Source organism: Prunus mume, linkage group LG3 (assembly GCF_029339155.1).
Source record: "Prunus mume cultivar Tortuosa linkage group LG3, ASM2933915v1, whole genome shotgun sequence".
Lineage (NCBI taxonomy): Eukaryota > Viridiplantae > Streptophyta > Magnoliopsida > Rosales > Rosaceae > Prunus > Prunus mume.
The window spans coordinates 7,686,611-7,706,684 of record NC_142700.1 but is presented as its reverse complement, the minus strand read 5'-3'; the positions used below and the strand labels follow the sequence as shown (position 1 = coordinate 7,706,684).

The window sequence follows — 20,074 nt, the reverse complement described above, 5'->3', positions numbered from 1 at the left end:
ATATATATATATATATATATATATATATCAATCCCCTTCTATTGAGGGATCCCTCAAATAATTTTATTTGAGGGACACCCTTTAGGGTACCCTACAATTTTTTTCCCAATGATACAAACCATCTATTTTGTAGGTCTTCATTCATAGATCATCCTTACAAAAAATTAGAAAAATCGGAAACCGTTTTGACATCCAATTGTGTCTTACAAAATCAATGAACACGGTGCTTCAAAAAAGTACTAAAATTTCAATAACTCAATTGAGTGGTCAAATGATATCGGATTCAAGTGATTTTTTGTAGAGATGATCTTTGAATGAGTATCTACAAAATAAATGGTTTGGATTAGGGAAATACAATCCGAAGTGGGGCCTACAAGGGGTGTCCTCAAATAAGCTTATTTGAGGATCCTCAATAAGCTCTCATATATATATATATATATATATATATATATATATCCTCTCTCTTAATTTGCAATACAGGTGTCAAACGGGTCGGGTATATAAAGGATAAATTAATCTCCACATTAACTTAGCAGATAACATTTCATTACAACATAATGAACTAGTTAATCAAGCACCATAGTTTTCTTAAATTTTGTTGTCAATAATATAAGTTCAAATTAATTGCTAATAGGACAAAATCCTACCCATGCCTATATATCCTCTCTCTTAAACTGCTAGAGGTGTTAAATGGGTCAGGTCGGGCCGAGCCGGGCTCATTTAAATTTGTGCATTTAAGGTATTTGTGTTATGCTAGGCTAGCCATTTAATTTATCGGGTCGTGCCGTGCTGGCCTATTTGGTAAAATCATTGATTCCAGCATGGTCCAAAGCCTAAGTCCACATTTAAACGTGATGGGCTCGTGCCGTGCTGGCCTGGGCCCACTTCAAGCAACTTAACACACCCAACATTAGGGGTGGCATTTTAGACTCAAAAATCGAAAAACCGCAAAAACCAACCGACAATTTACCGCAATGGAATCACAATCGCGGGAAACCGAACCGCATTTGCAGTATGAAAAACCGAATCACATTTGCGGTTGCGGTTATGGTATGTGGTTTTCAAAACTTGCGGTTATCGCAAACTGCGACTATATATATATTTTTTTAAAATTGCATTTTGTAGATAGCATTGATGTTCAAACAACACAACGGGGTCCTTCAAATCCACTCACCACCACCAACACTTGAGTTTGTAACTTTAATTTGTAACATTTGTGCATTGCATTTTCCTTTTAGTTTGTAACTTTAACTAACTTTGAATTGGATTTTTCCTTTGGGTTGTAACTTTAATTCATTTTGCATTGCATTTTCCTTTTGGTTTGTAACTTTAAAGGATTTGGAATTGGAATGCTTGAGAAGTTGAAATTGTGAATGCTTGAGAAGTTTAACTTTAATTCCATCTACTTCTTTATTGATGATTGGGAGGGCGTTGCTTATGATGAAGCTCAAGGGCCTTTTGACATGGCAGTCTTCAATTTGGAAAACTGAAAATTTGGAACAAATTGGTACTGCTTTAGTCATTCACAGAAGTTCATGCCAGCATCGATTTGGATTTTTCCCATAAAACTATGTCACCTTAACCCATGTGACCAAAACTAACAGAAAATTGTAACAGCCCTGACGGATGGGGGCACATTGACACGTTTTGAAAGATCAGTGAGCAAAGTGAAACAAAGTCGGCACTCTTGATAAAATAAAATAAAAGTTTATACTTATAGAGGCATTGCTAAAATTTACTGTTAATAATTTATTTTATGTTCTAAGTCGGCTTATTCTGAAACTCTTTTTCATCAAGAATTTGACCATATTGAACCATACGAGGAGAGAAAAAACATAGTCCATAGGTTTTGCTGGAATGGGGGAATATTCCACTTTGTAACCAACGAGGATAATTAATCCAACAATGCTCATGGCCTAAGAAAAGCCTCCCCCCATTCCTTATAAATTGTCCATGAACTACAACCCACGCCAGGCCTAAAAAAGTCACATGTAGCACACTATGGAAGAGGCCTCAGCTCTAGCTTCAGGCTGGGCATGCCTTCCAAGCGACCTTCTGGATTCAATACTAGAGAAGTTGGTACCTGTGTCGGACTATATCGTGTTTAGCGCCGTTTGCAAGCATTGGAGATCGATAGCTTTACATAACAGGAAGAAACGCCTTGAATCATGCCACAGGCAGCTTCCTATGCTGATGGTACCCAGCAAAGACAACAACGACGAAATGCGTGGCTTGTATAGTGTCACACAAGGTAAGACTTACACCTTTGAGTTGCATGTGCCTTACAATAAGAGGTGTTGTGGTTCTTCTCATCGTTTGTTGGCTTATGCGGATGACAAATCGGTAATAACACTCTGAAATCCTTTCACTGGATGTGCCATTCGCCTACCGCAAGTCACGAAAGTCCCACGGTTGTTTATTAGACCTGACAGGTACATTAGGAAGGTTGTATTGTCTGCTGACCCTTATTTGTTTCCAAATGATTATGAAGCTCTGGTAATCTATGATCATTCTAAAAAATAGCCCATCTTAAGTTAAGGGATGTTTCAACCAAAAAACAAAAGAAAAAGTCAGGGAAAAAAAAAAGGTCAGGGGATGATGGTTGGACTCACGTAGCCACAGATAGTAGGAGCCAATTCTCTGATGTAATTCATTATAAAGGCCAGTTTCTAGTAGTTAGCTATGGCGTGCAACTACTGAACCTTATATAAACAAAGTGGTAGAACAGGCTCCACTATTTGGACTTTGGACCTTACCCTGTCGAATCGTCCCGTGGAGAGCTATTGCTCATTATGAAGTTTGAAGGTTATGATTTTCATCTCAGGATGACCGTGAGCTTTAAGGTTTTCAAACTGCTATGTGCTTGTGGGGATAGACCAGAATGTGTTGAGGAGATTGAGAGTATTGGCAGTGATGCTTTGTTTTTGGGTGAAGTTGAGTCCATGTGTGCGTCCGCATTAGACTTCCTGGGGTGTCAACCAAATTGCATATACTTCAGTACATCATATTGGGGAATAGCTGAAGGGCCTCTTGACATGGCTGCTTTCAACTTGGCACCCAGAAGAATGGAAACCCATTATTTATCCTCCAGTCGTTCAACCAAGAGGATGCCATCATCAGTCTGGATTTTGCCAACCGTGGTGTTAAAGCCTCGAAGCTGAGGCATCAGACGTTAAACACAACTGCTACAGAAAATGTGATTCAAATTTATAAAAAAATATGCATTCCCATTACAATTGACTTTCAAGAAAATATGTTTCATATTATTCCTACTTCAACTTGTAGCACTTCATCTCATTCTCAGCAATGAACATTTAACAAATCCCACATCTACCACAACATCAAAGGGCAGACCAAACAGGAGAACGACAAAACTGATCATTCATTATCCAGATAGAAACAACAATCCCAATAAATTGATTCCTCATGCGGAAGAAACCCGGTGTAAGAGACAGAATAAATGTGGAAAGCTGAATTTGCACTTTTGACTACCCCTGTTACATTCTATGCACAAGCAACCCATTTTGTGAGGAGTGCCTGCTGCCATTGGCCTGGATCAATCAATGTGCATCTTCTTCTTCACAAAACTTGGTGTACTTTTCTGAGTCCATCAACTTTTTCACTTCACCGCTATCACTTATCTCGACTTTAATTATCCATCCATCCTCATATGGGCTTGAGTTGACCTAGTTCAGAAAAATGGATCAAACATGGTACAGGGAAAACATAAGGGGGTGTGGAATATTTGATGTGTCTAATGAATTGATGTTCATAGAGGATGCATAATCCAACAAATTATGCAAAACTTCAGCAGTTGAAAGGAATTCCAAAAGCTGAAAGACTTTTGATGGCTTGGGATAACGCTTGAAGAGATAATTACAAATTTCACAAAGGACCACAAACTTCAATTTAAGCCAACCTAATAGTTTATCCAAACATTGATTGTGTCAAAAATATTGGGGGTGGTTGAGCTTAAAACTGACATAATAATTTAATGACATTTTAACCATTAAAAGAAGAGATGAGTGTTTAACCATAAACAAGATACCTTTGTTTAGTCTTTCAATAGATTACCAAATTGTCTTTTCATCAAAAAATGGGGCATCAACAATAACTAAAATGTTAGTTCTTAATTATGTTTCACTTATGCTACCATCTCCACAACTCTTAAATTACAAAAACTATACGTTCTCCACACTATTCAAATTCAGTCACACAAGTATTTATCAGCTAACCCCGCTAATACCAAAAAAGTTATGACTAATTATGAGATGGGAATTACTGACTTGAACAGAGAGAGAGAGATAAAGGTTCCATCTGTATGCAGCTATAACCAAGTCTAAGAGAAAATGCCACATGGAAGTCTACCACACATAAAACCTTCCCATAATTCTTTAGAAAATTTTGAGTTGGTAATGGTATCATCTTGTAACTGAAGGAAACACTGCCTCACTGTTAAGCACATAACTCTAGACAACTTATAAATTGTAGCACTTATTCTTAGGATCTTACTAAAAATAATGAACAGGACGTTAAGCCACTACATATTTAATACAAAACTAAATTCAGGATGTCTTTGACTACATAATTGAAAAATTATTTCAACTTTAAACAACTCATGACATCAACAATAACCATTCTCAATTTTTTTCTACTTTGTTTGGCCTGATATAAAGTAAGTCTTAGTTAAACAAAGACAAATAGCAAATTGTCTTTGTAATTCAGATATAAGGATACCAACGACAAGAGCAGGCAAAAAGCGCAGAAACACACCCAGCCGGCCTGTCTTTATGCAAGTATCATAACAATCCTAAATTAACATAAGCCAAGGGTACCTACCAAACCAGGGGAGTTGCCAAGCTCTTCATTGACTTCAATGACTTTTCCTGACACAGGAGAGTAAACATCACTTGTTGCCTTGACACTTTCAACCGCTCCAAAACCTTCACCCTGCTTCACTGCAGCCCCCACTTCAGGCAACTCAACATAAACAACATCACCTAAATGATCTTGAGCATGATCAGTTATTCCAACAGTTGCAGAGTTTCCATCGACTTTAACCCACTCATGAGAATCGGCATACTTAAGATCCTTCACAACTGCAAGTAAATGGAAATGTAAAAGATGAACCACCAGGAAGCTATGAATGTAACAAAATAAAAATTCACCAGTTCTGATAATATAATACCATCTATCAATACAATAATAACAACTTCCTTCTGAGTTTGCGAACAGAACAATATTTCAAATTAGGTTCATATCTCATCAGATAATATTACTGGCCAAAACACTTTACAATACACTGAGTAAATAATAATCCCAAAGTTATACCATCTTAGATATTATTTGGCTTGGTTAAACAATTATAAGTCCATATCGAGACATCATGTTCATGACACCCACTCTGAACTTTTTTTAATTGCAAAAGAAGAGACAGACCCCAATTTTTTTCATTCACAATGCACAGAAATATTTATCTACAGGCGACCTTGTAACTAGAACAAATGAAAATGAAAGCCTTGAACATGCATCTGTCAAAAACTAATGACAGTCACTCACAGCTGAAACTAAATTCTAGCCAAAGAGCAATAACTATGCGATCATAATGCACTGATTATTATACCTCACTGACATCAAATTTTGCAAAAGATGCAAAAAAACCCATTAATCTCTGGAAGTTTAAATCCACAACCACATCATATCAAACCATTTGGCAAAAAGACGCACAACCCGTCAGGAAAAATCAGATCTTTAGTTGCAAAAGTAATAGATCAATCATTTTAACAAACCCGGAAATGAGATCCACATCTTCACCAATACCAAAACCAATGTCAGAAAAATCAGCTTCTTATCAATCTAAGCATTGAATATAAAAATTACTAACAGACCACGTTCAAAAGTATTCATCTTTGCAGAGGATCATTGGGGAACACATAAAGCAAATCAATAAAAGAAAAGTGATCCAGGAAATTAGGGAAGCGGTAGGTTTGTATTAGCTTACCAGAAGCAAACCCTCTGTGGGTCACTTGGATTCTGAGGTAGGAAGCAGCCCTTGAAGCCCACAGCAACCTTGAAGCCATTTGTGAATCCAACAGCACTACCACTCTGTTCCTCTCTTTATATATAAACTACACTCGTTCTCTTCTCTTTTATATAGTGGGGTTGGTGGGTGTGGTTTTCTATTTGTTTCCACTTTCCCTATAATTAATTAGTCTAATTGGAAATAAATGGAAAATATTGAGCGAATATTTTGAGAAAATTTCTAGAAATTTAAAAAAGAAAAAGAAAAAGTTTGATATGAAGATACGAGTTGGTGTGTCAATTTGTCAACAAACCCAATAAGGCCGAAGTTGGTGAGTGTCACTGTGGCAGAGAGATATTGTCGACTTATTATTTAAAGGACACGGCACATGTTAATGGGACTTCCATAAAACCATGGTCTATATGACACAAGTGGACATAATTTATAAATCTATTTTCATTTTATGCCACTAGTGATTTTTTTTTGCTTTTCCTTCCTCTCCAATGTTGCACTTTTTTGTTACTTCATTGGGATTAAGAACGATTCCTTGTACTGATTAGTCTAAAACATCTGTAAGACTACCACTCACCACTTCATTCTGTGAAATTTTCTTTTGTCGAATGATTTATCAATTCCTTGTTTTATCTTCAAATGCAGTTCAAATTTGTTACATACTCTCAGGTGAACTCAAAATGTCTTTCTGCTGTTAGAAGATGGCTTCAGTCGAAGAAAACAATGATCAGTGACTGCATCATTGTTGTCCTGACCGAATCGACTTCCAAGTTGGTTAAGGGAATTGACAATCTAATAACATAACATTATTTCGTGTACCTTCTTATCTAATTTTACTTGTTGGCGTGTAAAAGCTCAGGCAAACATTTCATAGACAATCATAAAGTGCTCATCCTCCAGTGGTTGCAAACATGGAGCTACCTTTAGTAATGTAGAGATATGAAGCTTGAGCATCCCTTAATGAATAATGCTTTGTGATGATCCTGATGAAGAGATGGATGTTATGAGCATCCGTTATCGGATCCTGTTGTCTACAGCTGCAACCATTGTAGTGTTTTTCTTTCACAAGTTGTGTGCTGGGGTTACCTATACAGAGATAGGGCATCCCCTTCACCTAAAACACCTTCTGACTTTTCTGAACCTACTTCAGTGGCCTCTGTATTCAAAATGCATGTGGTGATGCTTTTTGTTTCATTGTAGTATATGCCTAGTTTTTGACCTTCACATCCATTGTGCTTTGTTATCAGCACAAGCAGTCCTACCTTTTCATTTGAAACAAAGGATTAAAATACCTTCACCTACCACAGAAGGTAAAACACTTAAGTCACTTGCATCCCCATTCCCTTCTGTATAATTTGTAGAGGATGAGGCATCAGAAGAATCAGTTTGTGATGTTTGTGAGAAAGAAAGAAAACCTAAGGAGGGGTTCACTTGCAAATCTGGATCATTTCACTACAAGTTATTTGGATCCTCCTCTGTTAGAACTTAGCAACTTGCAAATCAAGGGCATAATGCAAGACGGCCTTTCAACTCCTAATATGAAAAAGATGACAAACTTCTTGCAATTTAATATAACTATACAAGGATGACCATAATGTAATCCAGAATATTTGTCCTGAATAAATTCAAGTGAGGGAACTTGTTTGCTGCATATATATAGAATATCTATCTTTATGGTCAAAATTAATAAATTCCATCCATCAGATAGGTAAAACAGTCCCGATATCCTTGTGCATTGTTCTAATAACAGTACTAACCTGCTCGGTTTGATCTTCACTTGAACATGCTCCAAGAAGTACTTTGGCAGTTCCACCATCTGGGTAGCAACCAGCATCGATCATTTCTTCAAAAATTTCCAAGCATCTTTTGTATAGTTTCTTTCTAGAGTATGCTCCAAGACGAGAAGTCCAAGTCACAACATCAGGTTTTAAGTTTTTGGTTGGAAGTGATTGAAAGAGCTCTTCCATCTTCTCGAAAAACCCTGCCCGTCCATATATGTTAATCAAGATGTTGTATGTACTGATATCAGCTGCATATGGTCCTTTTTCCATTGCAGTCAAAACTTCCTCCATCTTTTCTAACTGACCTAACCGGCCATACAGGTTTAACATACTGTTAATGACAAAGGTGTCTAGCTCCAGTCCAGACTTTTGCATCTGGTTCACAATGTCCTCACATTTTGTTACATTGCCAGCTTTGGAGTAGGCAGATAAAAGCAGCATATGGGATTTCACTGTTGGGGTTATTCCTAATCGCTTCATCTCTTCAAATGCAACTTCTGCATCTGAAATGCATACATAGAACAGTTAATATAAATGAAGATGGTTAGAATTTAGAATGCTGCAATGGTTATAGAATTATGCATGGAACGAGAAATATAATAGAAGACAATGATGATAAAGTTATTTCTATCATAAGAACATAATAGCACTGAACAGAACAGACTTATCCATAATAGTTTCATTTGCAATCACAAAGGTGCCTTGAAGTCTGAATGTTAATATTTACCTTCATGAAGACCAGCTCTCCCATATGCATCTACCATGATATTATATGAAGCTCTATCGGGTTCACATCCCATGTGCTGCATGAGAGAGAAAATTTCCGCAGCCCCATAAGGAAAACCTGCACGACTGTAGGGAGAAAAATCATAAAGAAGTTTGGGTGTATATTGAAACAGCTTGGACATATTGTTTGAAGTTGCTTATCAAGGAGGTGTAGTAATATATTCTGAAATGATTGCATATTCGTGGAACATTAAACCACCAAATTCAGTAGATATTAACCTGTAAGCTTCCATAAGTGCATTATAAGCATAAACGTCAGGCTCGTGTCCTGCTTCTTGCATCTGCTCAAATATTTCTTCTGCTTTCTCACAAAGTCCTTCCCTAGCAAATGCATTTACCAAAGCAGTATACGTGCATATGTTGGGTTTACATTTCTGACCTCTCATTTCGAGAAACAGCTTTAAAGCCATGTAGGATTTTCTTTCCTGCACAGATCTTAAATTTTGAGGAACATTTTGTTGTATTGTTTAATAAGCAAGCAAGAAATAGAACATTTGCTTGTTAGTAATCTGAAGCAGTGAACTATATCAGTAGACGATCATTAGAAAAGCAGAGGACTTCAAGCTTGCAGAAAGTACTAAAAAGCAATATGGCTCACCTTTCCATATAAATTGATTAACGTCGTATATGTATCAGTAGATGGTTGGCATTGATCTCTTTTCATCCTCTGAAAGATCTCTAGTGCTTTTTGAGGGTTTCCTCCTTTTATTAACCCATTAATATAAGCATCGAACACGATTGCACCTGAGTAAAATTAGGATCTTTCTGCATGAATTCACATTGTACTTAGTTTGAAGGAAATGCAATCAGTCATATCTGATAAACTAACAAGCTGGGGCCAAGGTTTTTGAATTTTGAGATTCAAACAAGATTTACCAAGCAACATTGAAAAGTATTTCACGGCAGAAGCAGTTATTAGAAGCTAAAAGAACGTTTATATACATGATTACGATGATAATGATCCACAATATTCATTATTTGATTTTTCAAGCTCCTTAGATTAACTTTTTCCTTTCATATAAGCAGCTAGAAATTGGAACTGACACATACTTGGAGGAAGACCATACTTTCTCATTTCACCAAAGACGGCTTCAGCCTTATCTAGCAATCCAGACTTGCAGTAGGCCTTCAGAAGAAGGGCATAAGTGTCTTCAGTGGGGATGCATCGAGCTTCAAGAAGTTCTAAATATGTTGATTCTGCCGCTTTATGTTGCGATTTCTGCCCATAAGCATCTAGCAGCAAATTGTAGCAGATGACATCTGGCTTGAAGGAGCTCTTGTACAATATCCACTCACATATCTGGACAGATGATTACAACATTACACTCAGAAATATCAAGTTTATCAAAATATCACAAACTTTTGATCATTCTAAATATGACAAATTGCAAAGTGCAATGTTAGATAGTAATCAAATTCAACATGATGGGGAATACTAGTTTCTCACCAAGATAATGGAGCCCCACTGTTTATTGAGACGAAGTTGAACAGCGACATTAATGATATCGTCCCATATGGTATGAGAGGCTGGAAGTGTATCAAGAATTTCCCAAATACTGCTTTTATCAACTTCCTTCTGTACAAGGTCCAGAATCTGCTGACCAGTGGGGCTCATCACTGGGAAAACTCCATCAACAAACCCGGATCCATATTTCCATCCTCGCCCCCTTAGAGAACCACCTAGACAAAGAAGATGGTCTGCATTTTTGAACGTGTGTGTATGCAATAACATCATAGCTAAGACAACAAAATGAGTACAATGTTCTGATTACAGCGTTTCCTAGACATTTTCTTGTTGTTGAAGCTTCTGAATTTTCCACGTTTGTCAATATACAGGCCGTCACGCTTGCCCTTCTCGACAGCTCCACCACCATTGGAACTCTTGGTTTTCCATCTGAAATTACTCTTACTACAGATTCTTGGCCCAATGAAAATATAACTGATTGCACATTCAACAATCAACCTATTTAGTTACCAAATGAAATTTCCATTAGAGAAAAGGATGGTAATTGATGCACAAACTAAACTGAAAAATGTAAGATACAGTCAGACAGTGAATGAAGAGAGAAGAAGCTTACATGAATGGTTGGAGGTGGAGGAGGAGCTTCCAGTTTGGTATTTTTGTGAGCTTTCAGTTCGCAAGAAAGAAGATAGTGTTGATAACATGCAGGACGGGTGAGGACAAAACAGATAAATTTCAAAATATCTCACACCTTTTATATGGACAACACATTTTCTTTGTCTTTTCATTCTTATTTACCCACCCAGATTCACTGAAAATTTTACCCTATTGCAAATAATAATCATAAAACGTTAATTTAGGAAAGGAATTGGATCCTTATAAATACCAATGTTATTCAAAGAGATTCAATGAAAATTTTACCCTATCGCAAAACACTTTACATACAACAAAAACTTCCACTGTTACATCACCAACAGCCAGACGTTGGCCCCAGGGAGTGTTTGGAGAATTGAAAAAAGGTTTTTGTTTTCCGCTGGTACCAACGTCTGGCTGTTGGTGATATAACAGGGGAAGTCCTTAATGTATTGGTGTTGGAAGACTTCAAGGAGTGCAAATGGAGTAAAAACTTGATCAGAGTTCCCTTGAAATTTTTGAAGGACAATCCAAGTTTGAAGGATAAAATTCAGCCTGTCAGAGCTGAATTAGGTCTACTTATGTTGCATTGGGGGGGACGAGACTTCTTAAATATGATATGAAAAGAAGGATACTGTGGAAGATCACAAATAGAGAGCCCTGGAGGCTGGAAGAAACTCTTTTATCCACATCCACCCAGCCTTGTGACTTTTAATGAAATGAGATTGAAAAGGGTTCAAGCAATATAGCCAGGAATGGGGATTAGAGTAAATTATAATGGCACTCACTTACATGATGGGTTATTGTTTACTAGGTTTTTATTTATTTATTTGACTTTCATCCTCTTTCAATCTTGATGCTCTGTAACTTTCAACCTTTGATTGACCCTATAACTTTCCGCTTGAGCTCTTTGAATCTTTATGCTCAGTAACTTTCAAGTCTCTTGCTAGCAGTAGATTTTCTGTTTGAGGTGGAATAGGAAACAGAAGAGATAGCAAACATTGTAGCCAGTGACATAATTTCTGAGTCCTCCTTAAGGTCCAGCCAGAGCCAACCTTCTAATTCCCAACAGCAATAAAATGATTGATATATTTTCCAACGTACTTCTTTCAAGGGTTTTGTTTAGCACATGATTGCCATAATAAAGGCCATTTTTAAGTAGTTCATTCCCAACTATCAGCTATTGGTAATGTCAATGAACTGATGAAGCCTACATTACATTCATCTAATGGCAAGCCAATCCTGGAAATTCCACTTAAAATTCATGCAGTGGGGAATTGATAGATATAATGAGCCTAGGAATTTCGGGTCCGCTGTAAATGTCTTAATGAAGTTCAAAGCTATTGATAATTTGTGTCAGAATTGTAAGAAAGGTAAGGCTACAAACAAATACAAATGAAATTATGGCACTACGCTGCTTCTGCCCCAAAAGTTTGTGATTTGGTTCCTAAAGACTCACAGCATAGCATCCCATACCAAATCATTTTTGCTGAATATGCAACCATCTCACAACATAAACTGGATTGATTAATTTTTTTGGTTTTTCAAATTGTCCGCAGTAACAGGCACACTACTCCACTTCAGCCAAATAATCTTCAATCTCTGCTGGGGTTAGCACTCTGCAGAAAAGTGAGCATAAAAAGATAATTCAGCCACAAAATACTGGAATAGTTTCAAAATCAGAAATTCATCAAGCAAGGATATTAACTTATAATTAGCAAAGCATTTATTGCCAAAGTAGGAAGTAAAGATGGAGCTTGCCTGAATTTTTTGTCTGTGCCAATTATCCCAATCTCAATATTTTTTCCTGAGATTTGTCCTTCAAATCTGCATCAAATATGAAGCAACTAATCAGACTGCTGACAGAAATACAGAACTTGAAAGTAATAACTGAACGGATTGTTGACTGGCTGGCCAGGAAGCAAGATGAAACTTGCATCACTGAAACAATCATTGATTGACTGAAGGTGAACTCCACACAGCATTTGCCCGAGCAGTAACAAATACTTTATAATGAAGCACAAAAACAATTTTCTTTTTCAAGTTTCTTCCCCTTTCTGACTCCTACATATTATGCATTTATAAAAAAAGGTTATGTATATATACCCCTCCTTCAGAGTCAAAATAGCCGTGTGCACAGCATCATCAAGTTCCATATCATCAGTATACCTGAATTATAAAAAAAAATATAATAAGATACACTTCACCTTTGAGAACAATAAACAAAGTGAGACAGAAATTTGAATCGTAAGTATCAAACAAAAATAATTGAGAAATGCCAAATGATACAAGTGCTAAACTATAGAAATCATAAGACAGAAAAGGACATCCAAGAAAGGGTATCGTGTTAAGTTTCTATTTGAACATATATAAATCATGATTGCTTAAAGGCTTGACGTTACATGAGGTTTATGACAACCAGAGAAAATGCCATTGTTATCTACATTTCTATAGTTAGCAGGGTTACCTATTGGTTATCAAACCAGCGATGTCAAATACATAAAACATTATGGCAAGCCAAACTGAGAGCATGTGTGGAAGAATAAGAAATTCTCAGATTAGGCAGAGAACAGACCACCTAATAGTATATGTAGAAACAATAAACAATTGTAATAGTAGCCCCAAAGCCCACCTAAATTCTTTTATGAAAGAGTATACAATGCATGAAGGAAGAGATGTCATTTTAGTCGGCTTAAAATGGACAAAATGTCCAAAACCATGTCTTAGTACCTCTTCTCAAGAAATGTTTTTGCATTTGAGACATTCTTCCCCATTGCAGAGGCTTTCCACGAGAAATATGAACCTGAAGGATCAACCTACAGAGAAATAAATTTAAAAATATCAATATTTGCATAATCAGCTTTCATATTATTGTCAACAAAGGGCAGAATACAATTTTTTAAATATTACTAACGCCGGACAGGAATTTTCTTCTCTCCCACCAACTAGAATAGAGTTATGATTAAAACAAACAGAAGTTGCCTGGAAATGATTCAAGAAACCAAAAAAAGTTTGGAAAATATATTTATCTGCCAAATGATGCAATCCATTCAACTGGATTCATATTCAGCTAGTCTTCTTAGGAGAAAAGTTCAAAATGTGCATGTCCTAAAGGCAAAGCACTGAAGTATACATTTTCCAGGCAGATAAAAGAGTTTCAGTACGCCAACCAAATTCAGGAGTGCAACCTACTGTATGGAGAGCTGGAAATTATTTGAATGAAGCTGAAGCAAGATTACTACTGGTCAACTTACCATGTTAAAGATTACAGAGTGCAAAAAACTTTTGTTTAACAAACTTTAACACAACCAAATATTGGGCAGAAGCAAGTTCAGAAGCCAAATATGCTTTAAAAATTTGGTCCAAACTCTGTTTAAATTGATGTTCTTTCCTTAAAAGGCATCATCTCTTGCAACCGGAAACAACAAATAGAGAAATGATCCATAAAAATATTTAATAAAACATTGGAGAATGGAAATACCTGGTATAGTTGGGGACCACTGTCATCAAACCCAGCAACCAGCAGAGATACCCCAAAAGGCCTTACACCACTACAAAGAAAAGGGGAGAAAAATACTTCAGTAAATTTAAAAAGCATCGATTAGAGGCCATTGGTTTCATATATGGATCATAGTCTCAATGTGACGAAACATGGGCCAAGAACTAGTGTATTTGTTTCAGTCCAAAAAGGGAACCACATTTTATATTAACATGGACAGAGTGATAGCTACCCAGATTGAGTGAACTCCTGCATAACAGCCGCAGTTTCCCTCACAAGTTGAGTAACAGGGATTGGTTCCTACAAACATGATAGTTTTATACAAGTTAAGACCTTCACAATATACAAGCACATCTTATTATTATAGTTTGCAAGAACTTGAAAAAAATATGATGAAACTTTGTCACATCACATCTCACAAAGTTATAATCAAATAAGGAGAGAAGAAAAACTCAGTACCTTATATAATCTGTGATATTGTTCTGCCTGCTTCCTGCTTTTTCGAACCAAGACTCGAAAATCAGGACCCATACCACTGCAGGAGAGAAACTAATGGTAAGAAGACTTGCACGCTGAATGAAGATAAAATAATAGATTTATCTACAAGTAACTCAGTACTATGAAAATAATGGGCTTCAGTACAGGAATCACACAAAAACAAACCTGTAAACAACTCCAATATTTGGTGTCAAACTCTGTATCTTTTTAACCTGACCAAAGAAAATACATACGATCAGAAACCAACATCTTAGAAGGGGGATAAATTAACCATTCAAATCATTCCATAAACATGAGAAACAGTCCTATTTAGAAAATATGTTGTTCAGAACATAGATATGGTGTGAAGCACTTAAATCTTGTAGGTCCAAAAGTTAGTTAATGCTAAAAGTGATACAAACTCATATCATCATGACTCATTACAAATCCAAGTCTCCAGAAGCTATGCCACTAGGCTCTAACACATAGTCTCCATTTAACTCAAGCAGATAGAAATTGTAATATAAGATAATATCAAACTAGTGAAATTTAAATAGGGAACATCACAAGTGATCAAGAGGACTTACAGATGCTTCATCAACCAAGATTGAAGGTAGCTTCTTCTCAGTTGCAATAACAACCCCATTAGCAGCTGCAGTAACCATGTAAACACGCACACAATTACACAGACAGCCATGTCTATGTCTGATATAGACAGCCCAACTTTTAAATTTTCCTTTCATATCACATCAGCAGGTTAAATTCCCACCAAATATTTTCTTAGTAGTTCGTTCTAAATATATCTGTATACATTTGGTCCGTAACAAAAGTTCCAATGTTTATCATTAAAAATGTCAAATCAAAGATCTAGTTTATCCAAATTGTACCATTATCTCACTTCAACATTGCATCTGAAAATTTCTGATTAGGTTCTATCCAAATATCAGATCATGCATTTGGGCCTAAAGTATAACCTGAATTAATTTATCTTAAAATTTTCAGCTCAATCCACTATAAAGTTCAAATAAATTAAAAAACCTAGCTTTTCATCCAGATGCCAGATTCTACCAATATTTCAATAATCTTCTGACTGATTCAGCAAATCAATTAGATTACAAGCACCACTTAGAACAAGCACAAAGAACACTAGCAGGACTAATCACTAAGAACACTAGAAGGACTAATCACTCAATGGGTAAGCTTAAAATAAAGCAGACAAAGCACTATGACCATTACCTTTGATCCCCAGAGAGGTTTGGCCCGACCCAACTGCTGTCAAAGCGTGCTCGATCTGCACTAGCTTCCCTGAAGGGCTACTCAGCATATGCCGCAAATAAATCAAAAAGTACAAATACCCAACTAAATTTCTACACCAACGCGCGCGCACACATATATATGATGAACCTGGAAATGTGAAGAATAACGATAGAGCGGGAGAGTTACCTGAAAGTGGTGAGAGAAAACGAGTACTGACTGTCTCCCATTGCGTGCTATAGAGAGAAAGACTCAAGCTTTTTTCTGTGTTTCTGAAAAACGGAGAGAGATTTGACGGAAGTTTTGGCAAAAGAACATAAAAGGGGTCTGAAGACTGAGCTTTACTTGTTGGAGAAGAAGGTTTTAGTTTGGTTCATGTTGGGTGGGCTTTCAAATTATTAGGCCGAGAAATTTCAATGAACCTTTATGAGTTTCAGCTTCGTATTCAACTTTGCATGGGTTTGGCCCAAAACAAAGTTGACCCGACCCGACTCTGTTTAGAGGTTTTTTCTTTTTCTTTTTCTTTTTTGAAGGAGAGGAAGAAAAAGGAAAAACCCTTCTTCTCCAACACGAAAGCATATCATAAATCACCATCTCTCTGCAGAAGGAGCTCTCATCGCAGTGAAGCAAATCACATACTAATTCGGTAACTCTCTCTTTCTCTCTCTCTCTCTCTATCTACATTAACACATGATTAGTTCCTTCTATCTTTACTGAATGGTCACTGAAAGTTGATAGAGAACTGAGTTTCTGTCTGAAGATTTCTTACAGTGTTCTGTTTGGGTCGCACGAAATTTCAATTTTGTTTCATAGTATTTGTTTTCTCCCGATCTTTTTCAGTATAGAAGGTACTCGGGTAAAAGTCCTTTCGTTGTTTTACGAGCCAGAGACAGATCTGTCCTTATTCACTTCTTGTTTATTTGTGTTGATTCAGATCAATCTCAAAGTTCCAATCAAACCAAGATGTTTCTCACAAGGTGAATTTCATTTCTGAGGAGTTTTCTTAAGTAAATTATATGTCTTAATTATATGCATACACATATTCTTTTTTTACTTCTTTCCTTGTTGATTATTTTTTGGGTACGTGTGTGTTGTGAAGGACTGAGTATGACAGAGGAGTAAACACCTTCTCCCCTGAAGGCAGGTTGTTTCAGGTTGAGTATGCCATTGAGGCCATCAAGGTACGACCTTATTATATCCCACTTTCACTCTCTTTCAGATTCTTAAAAAAATGAAAGGAAAAAAAAAGCCTCATTTTGCATAAAATGTAGGATTAAGCAGAGTGTCAGTGACACAAAAATAGCTATTGTTTTAACACATTTTCTCTGTATAATTACTGGATAAAGTTGGGTTTTGATGAATTACAGTTGGGTTCGACTGCTATTGGGTTAAAGACAAAAGAGGGTGTTGTGCTTGCTGTGGAAAAACGTATCACTTCGCCTTTACTGGTATGCAAATTATCTCCTTATATGAATTCTTTGTACTTACCTTTTTTTATAGTTAATACTGTTATAGCTACAAGTTTAAGCCAAAGCTGTTAGAGGCCCTTTGTCCTAGAACACATGGCACCCTTTTTGTGTATCCTGTTGTTTAAGAATCATGCTTAAGTTAGGAGCAATAAAGCCTCTGACAGTTCATATTTTATCTCATTTTCAAATTGTATTGGGTCAATCAATTTTTATTTTCCAAATTCTACCTTTTCTTTATCCAGCTCTATCTTGTTTCCATGGATAATATGTTCATGTTTCAAATTTAGACATTTTCTGTTTCACTGATGAATGATACTCTATACTTTTCACCTTCAGGAACCCAGCAGTGTGGAGAAAATAATGGAAATTGATGACCATATAGGATGTGCCATGAGTGGACTGATTGCTGATGCTCGTACACTTGTTGAGCATGCACGCGTTGAAACTCAGGTACTGTTGTCATTGGTTTTACAGATTGATATTCTAACCTTTATACTTGTATTCTAACTTCCAATTTTTGCAGAATCATAGGTTCTCCTATGGTGAGCCAATGACTGTGGAATCTACAACACAAGCTCTTTGTGATCTGGCCCTTCGGTTTGGTGAAGGTGATGAAGAGTCCATGGTAATAACCATTTTATTTGGTTTATATGAAAGTTTATGTATATAGTCAAATAATTGAATTTGCTTAGTTTGGAAGAAAATTTTGATATTAAGATTAGTGAAATTGTGCTTATACTTTACCAATACCCCTCTTCATTATTGATTTTTCTGTTTATTTCGTAGCAATTCATAATCAAGCACTTTAGGATGCCTGTTTTATCTTTGATAAAGAGATGAACCAGGGACATACTGTTCTTTCTTTTTAATATGAGTGAAGCATCTTTTGGCATCTGTTATTAGATCTCTGTTGCATTGTTCCTATATTATCCCTGTGATATTATATGTTATTGCTATATAATTGGTTTTTTATGTTCTCGTTTGCAGTCTCGACCATTTGGAGTATCTCTTCTAATTGCAGGTCATGATGAGCATGGGCCCAGCTTGTAAGTGATACTTCCTTTTTCTTTTTCTTTTCTTGTTGTGAGATATGTATAGGGTAATGATTTCCCCATTCCAATTTTATCCACTTACACTCCTTTTTTAGTTATAAAATGGAGTGTAAGTGGATAAAATTGGAGTGGGGAAATCACCACTCTACGTATAATATGATTGTGTGTGTGAATTACCATTAAAGAGAGAAAGACTGTGCTTATTTAAAAATGAATCACTAATGAGGCATTTGGCATATATATGTCAATGCAATCCCAAAGAGAGAGTTAAGAAGGATCTTTGCAGTAAGATATCATTTTGACAATTACCATTCCATGTTTTGTTATATTCCTACCATTTATGTATACAAGCGGTCTCAGTTCTTTTGTTTGGCTCTAAGTTGAGATGCCTGTGCTTTTTCTTTTAGCTTGATGTAAGCAGGAGAGCACATTGTAGACCTTTGTAATGCTACAATAGTTTTGTTTCTTAGGGATATGTAGTTTTATGTAGTATTGTTGATCAGATGTAAACATTAATAAGTTATACTCTCTTTCTTTTTCTTTTTTTCTAAAGTTTACTTCCAAATTCTTGCTGCTTCTGTTTTGTATGTTCTTGTCTCCTTGACCCAGGAAAGAAAACTTCTGATATGCAGGTACTATACTGATCCATCTGGCACATTTTGGCAATGCAATGCAAAAGCTATTGGCTCAGGTTCAGAAGGTGCAGACAGCTCTCTGCAAGAGCAATACAACAAGGTATCTCTGCTTGTTATAACTTATTCGTTTTCTTATTTGTGTACATATTCTACCAAGTCGCCTTATAATTTATGGAGCATGAAATGCTGAAGTGGTTAGCCATATGTTTAAGATGAATTTGCTTGTACACATGATTGAAGTCATCCTTCTAGGACGAAGCCATTTTACTTTTTTGACAATTTTCTGGTGGAATCAAGTTATGGAAATGCTTTCTGCTTCATGCCTTTTCAACCATTTAAATCAGTATTTTCATTTGATGATGGGTTTCAGGAGTTGACTCTTCAAGAAGCTGAGACAATTGCTCTGTCTATTCTTAAGCAAGTTATGGAAGAAAAGGTGAACCTTTATAAGTGATATGGATTTTGACCTATTTTAGTTTTTACATATATCTAGTTTGCATAGGGTTACTTTAATTGACCTATTTTACTGTTTGCAGGTGACTCCCAATAATGTTGATATCGCAAAGGTTGCTCCAACATACCATCTGTATACCCCTTCTGAGGTGGAGGCTGTCATTAGTCGCCTATAAGCTCTCGTGTTTTTCCGAACTGAATTTGTTTCTGTATTTGTTAAGTTACAGAAAAGGATTTCGGATTTGTTTATGGTTGATGATTTTGACCAGTAAGCCAAAAATATTATCATCCGACTTTGATGAGCAGATGCCATCCTGTGCTCTAATGAAAGATTTCATGTGAACTGATGAAAATTTTGCAGTTATTTTGTTTGGCGCACAATTCTCCCATTATCTTCTAGAGTGGTGGCATGTTGTGTTTAATGCAGGCTGTTTACCCAATGGTGGTTAGTTGGCGGTGCAATTTTTTTCCCTTTTATTTGACATTGTCATCCATTGCAGTTCATGTTTTAATTGAATGTTAGCAATATGAGAATGAAG

General features: G+C 36.4%; 4 protein-coding genes and 1 pseudogene across 4 annotated transcripts; 2 read left to right on the top strand and 3 right to left on the bottom strand.

The window, feature by feature from the left end:
* The first annotated feature begins 2,001 nt into the window (after positions 1 to 2,001).
* LOC148918601 (F-box/kelch-repeat protein At3g18720-like) lies at positions 2,002 to 2,721 on the top strand (annotated as a pseudogene).
* A 465-nt stretch (positions 2,722 to 3,186) lies between these two features.
* On the bottom strand, positions 3,187 to 6,162 carry LOC103325447 (Single hybrid motif superfamily protein). The gene is made up of 3 exons (XM_008227608.3): positions 6,002 to 6,162; positions 4,840 to 5,099; positions 3,187 to 3,686 (listed from the first exon to the last, which is right to left on the bottom strand). The coding sequence occupies exons 1-3, from the start codon at positions 6,078 to 6,080 to the stop codon at positions 3,561 to 3,563; spliced, it is 465 nt and encodes a 154-aa protein (XP_008225830.1). The 5' UTR covers positions 6,081 to 6,162; the 3' UTR covers positions 3,187 to 3,560.
* Positions 6,163 to 7,658: 1,496 nt separating this feature from the next.
* Positions 7,659 to 10,782, bottom strand: LOC103325448 (Tetratricopeptide repeat (TPR)-like superfamily protein). Its single transcript, XM_008227610.3, is given in 9 exon segments — positions 7,659 to 8,318; positions 8,543 to 8,667; positions 8,821 to 9,026; positions 9,200 to 9,345; positions 9,652 to 9,901; positions 10,049 to 10,281; positions 10,374 to 10,564; positions 10,680 to 10,728; positions 10,731 to 10,782. Coding segments are annotated over 9 exon segments (1,821 nt in total). The 5' UTR covers positions 10,768 to 10,782; the 3' UTR covers positions 7,659 to 7,734.
* Positions 10,783 to 11,998: 1,216 nt separating this feature from the next.
* On the bottom strand, positions 11,999 to 16,277 carry LOC103325446 (proteasome subunit alpha type-2-B). The gene is made up of 11 exons (XM_008227607.2): positions 16,116 to 16,277; positions 15,909 to 15,985; positions 15,260 to 15,324; positions 14,859 to 14,905; positions 14,655 to 14,730; positions 14,428 to 14,495; positions 14,178 to 14,247; positions 13,427 to 13,512; positions 12,803 to 12,865; positions 12,458 to 12,523; positions 11,999 to 12,315 (listed from the first exon to the last, which is right to left on the bottom strand). Exons 1-11 carry the CDS (start codon positions 16,154 to 16,156, stop codon positions 12,267 to 12,269), a joined length of 708 nt encoding a protein of 235 aa, XP_008225829.1. The 5' UTR covers positions 16,157 to 16,277; the 3' UTR covers positions 11,999 to 12,266.
* A 168-nt stretch (positions 16,278 to 16,445) lies between these two features.
* Positions 16,446 to 19,888, top strand: LOC103325445 (proteasome subunit alpha type-5). Its single transcript, XM_008227606.2, has 10 exons — positions 16,446 to 16,572; positions 16,861 to 16,903; positions 17,026 to 17,107; positions 17,294 to 17,374; positions 17,732 to 17,845; positions 17,919 to 18,020; positions 18,383 to 18,441; positions 19,080 to 19,182; positions 19,453 to 19,518; positions 19,619 to 19,888. The coding sequence occupies exons 2-10, from the start codon at positions 16,890 to 16,892 to the stop codon at positions 19,709 to 19,711; spliced, it is 714 nt and encodes a 237-aa protein (XP_008225828.1). The 5' UTR covers positions 16,446 to 16,572; positions 16,861 to 16,889; the 3' UTR covers positions 19,712 to 19,888.
* Positions 19,889 to 20,074: the final 186 nt, after the last annotated feature.

Bases quoted from the DNA above. Each gene is read 5' to 3' on its own strand.
- LOC103325447 (XM_008227608.3), bottom strand. From the start codon at position 6,080: ATGGCTTCAAGGTTGCTGTGGGCTTCAAGGGCTGCTTCCTACCTCAGA. The intron at 5,100-6,001 runs GTAAGCTAATAC...ATTTACTTGCAG, and splicing joins CCACAGAGGGTTTGCTTCTG to TTGTGAAGGATCTTAAGTAT. The intron at 3,687-4,839 runs GTAGGTACCCTT...TTTCTGAACTAG, and splicing joins TTGGCAACTCCCCTGGTTTG to GTCAACTCAAGCCCATATGA.
- LOC103325445 (XM_008227606.2), top strand. The intron at 18,021-18,382 runs GTAATAACCATT...TCTCGTTTGCAG, and splicing joins AAGGTGATGAAGAGTCCATG to TCTCGACCATTTGGAGTATC. The intron at 19,183-19,452 runs GTATCTCTGCTT...GATGGGTTTCAG, and splicing joins TGCAAGAGCAATACAACAAG to GAGTTGACTCTTCAAGAAGC.
- LOC103325446 (XM_008227607.2), bottom strand. From the start codon at position 16,156: ATGGGAGACAGTCAGTACTCGTTTTCTCTCACCACTTTCAG. The intron at 13,513-14,177 runs GTATTTCCATTC...ATTTCTCTGTAG, and splicing joins GTGGTCCCCAACTATACCAG to GTTGATCCTTCAGGTTCATA. The intron at 12,524-12,802 runs GTATATATACAT...TATTTGATGCAG, and splicing joins ATTTTGACTCTGAAGGAGGG to ATTTGAAGGACAAATCTCAG.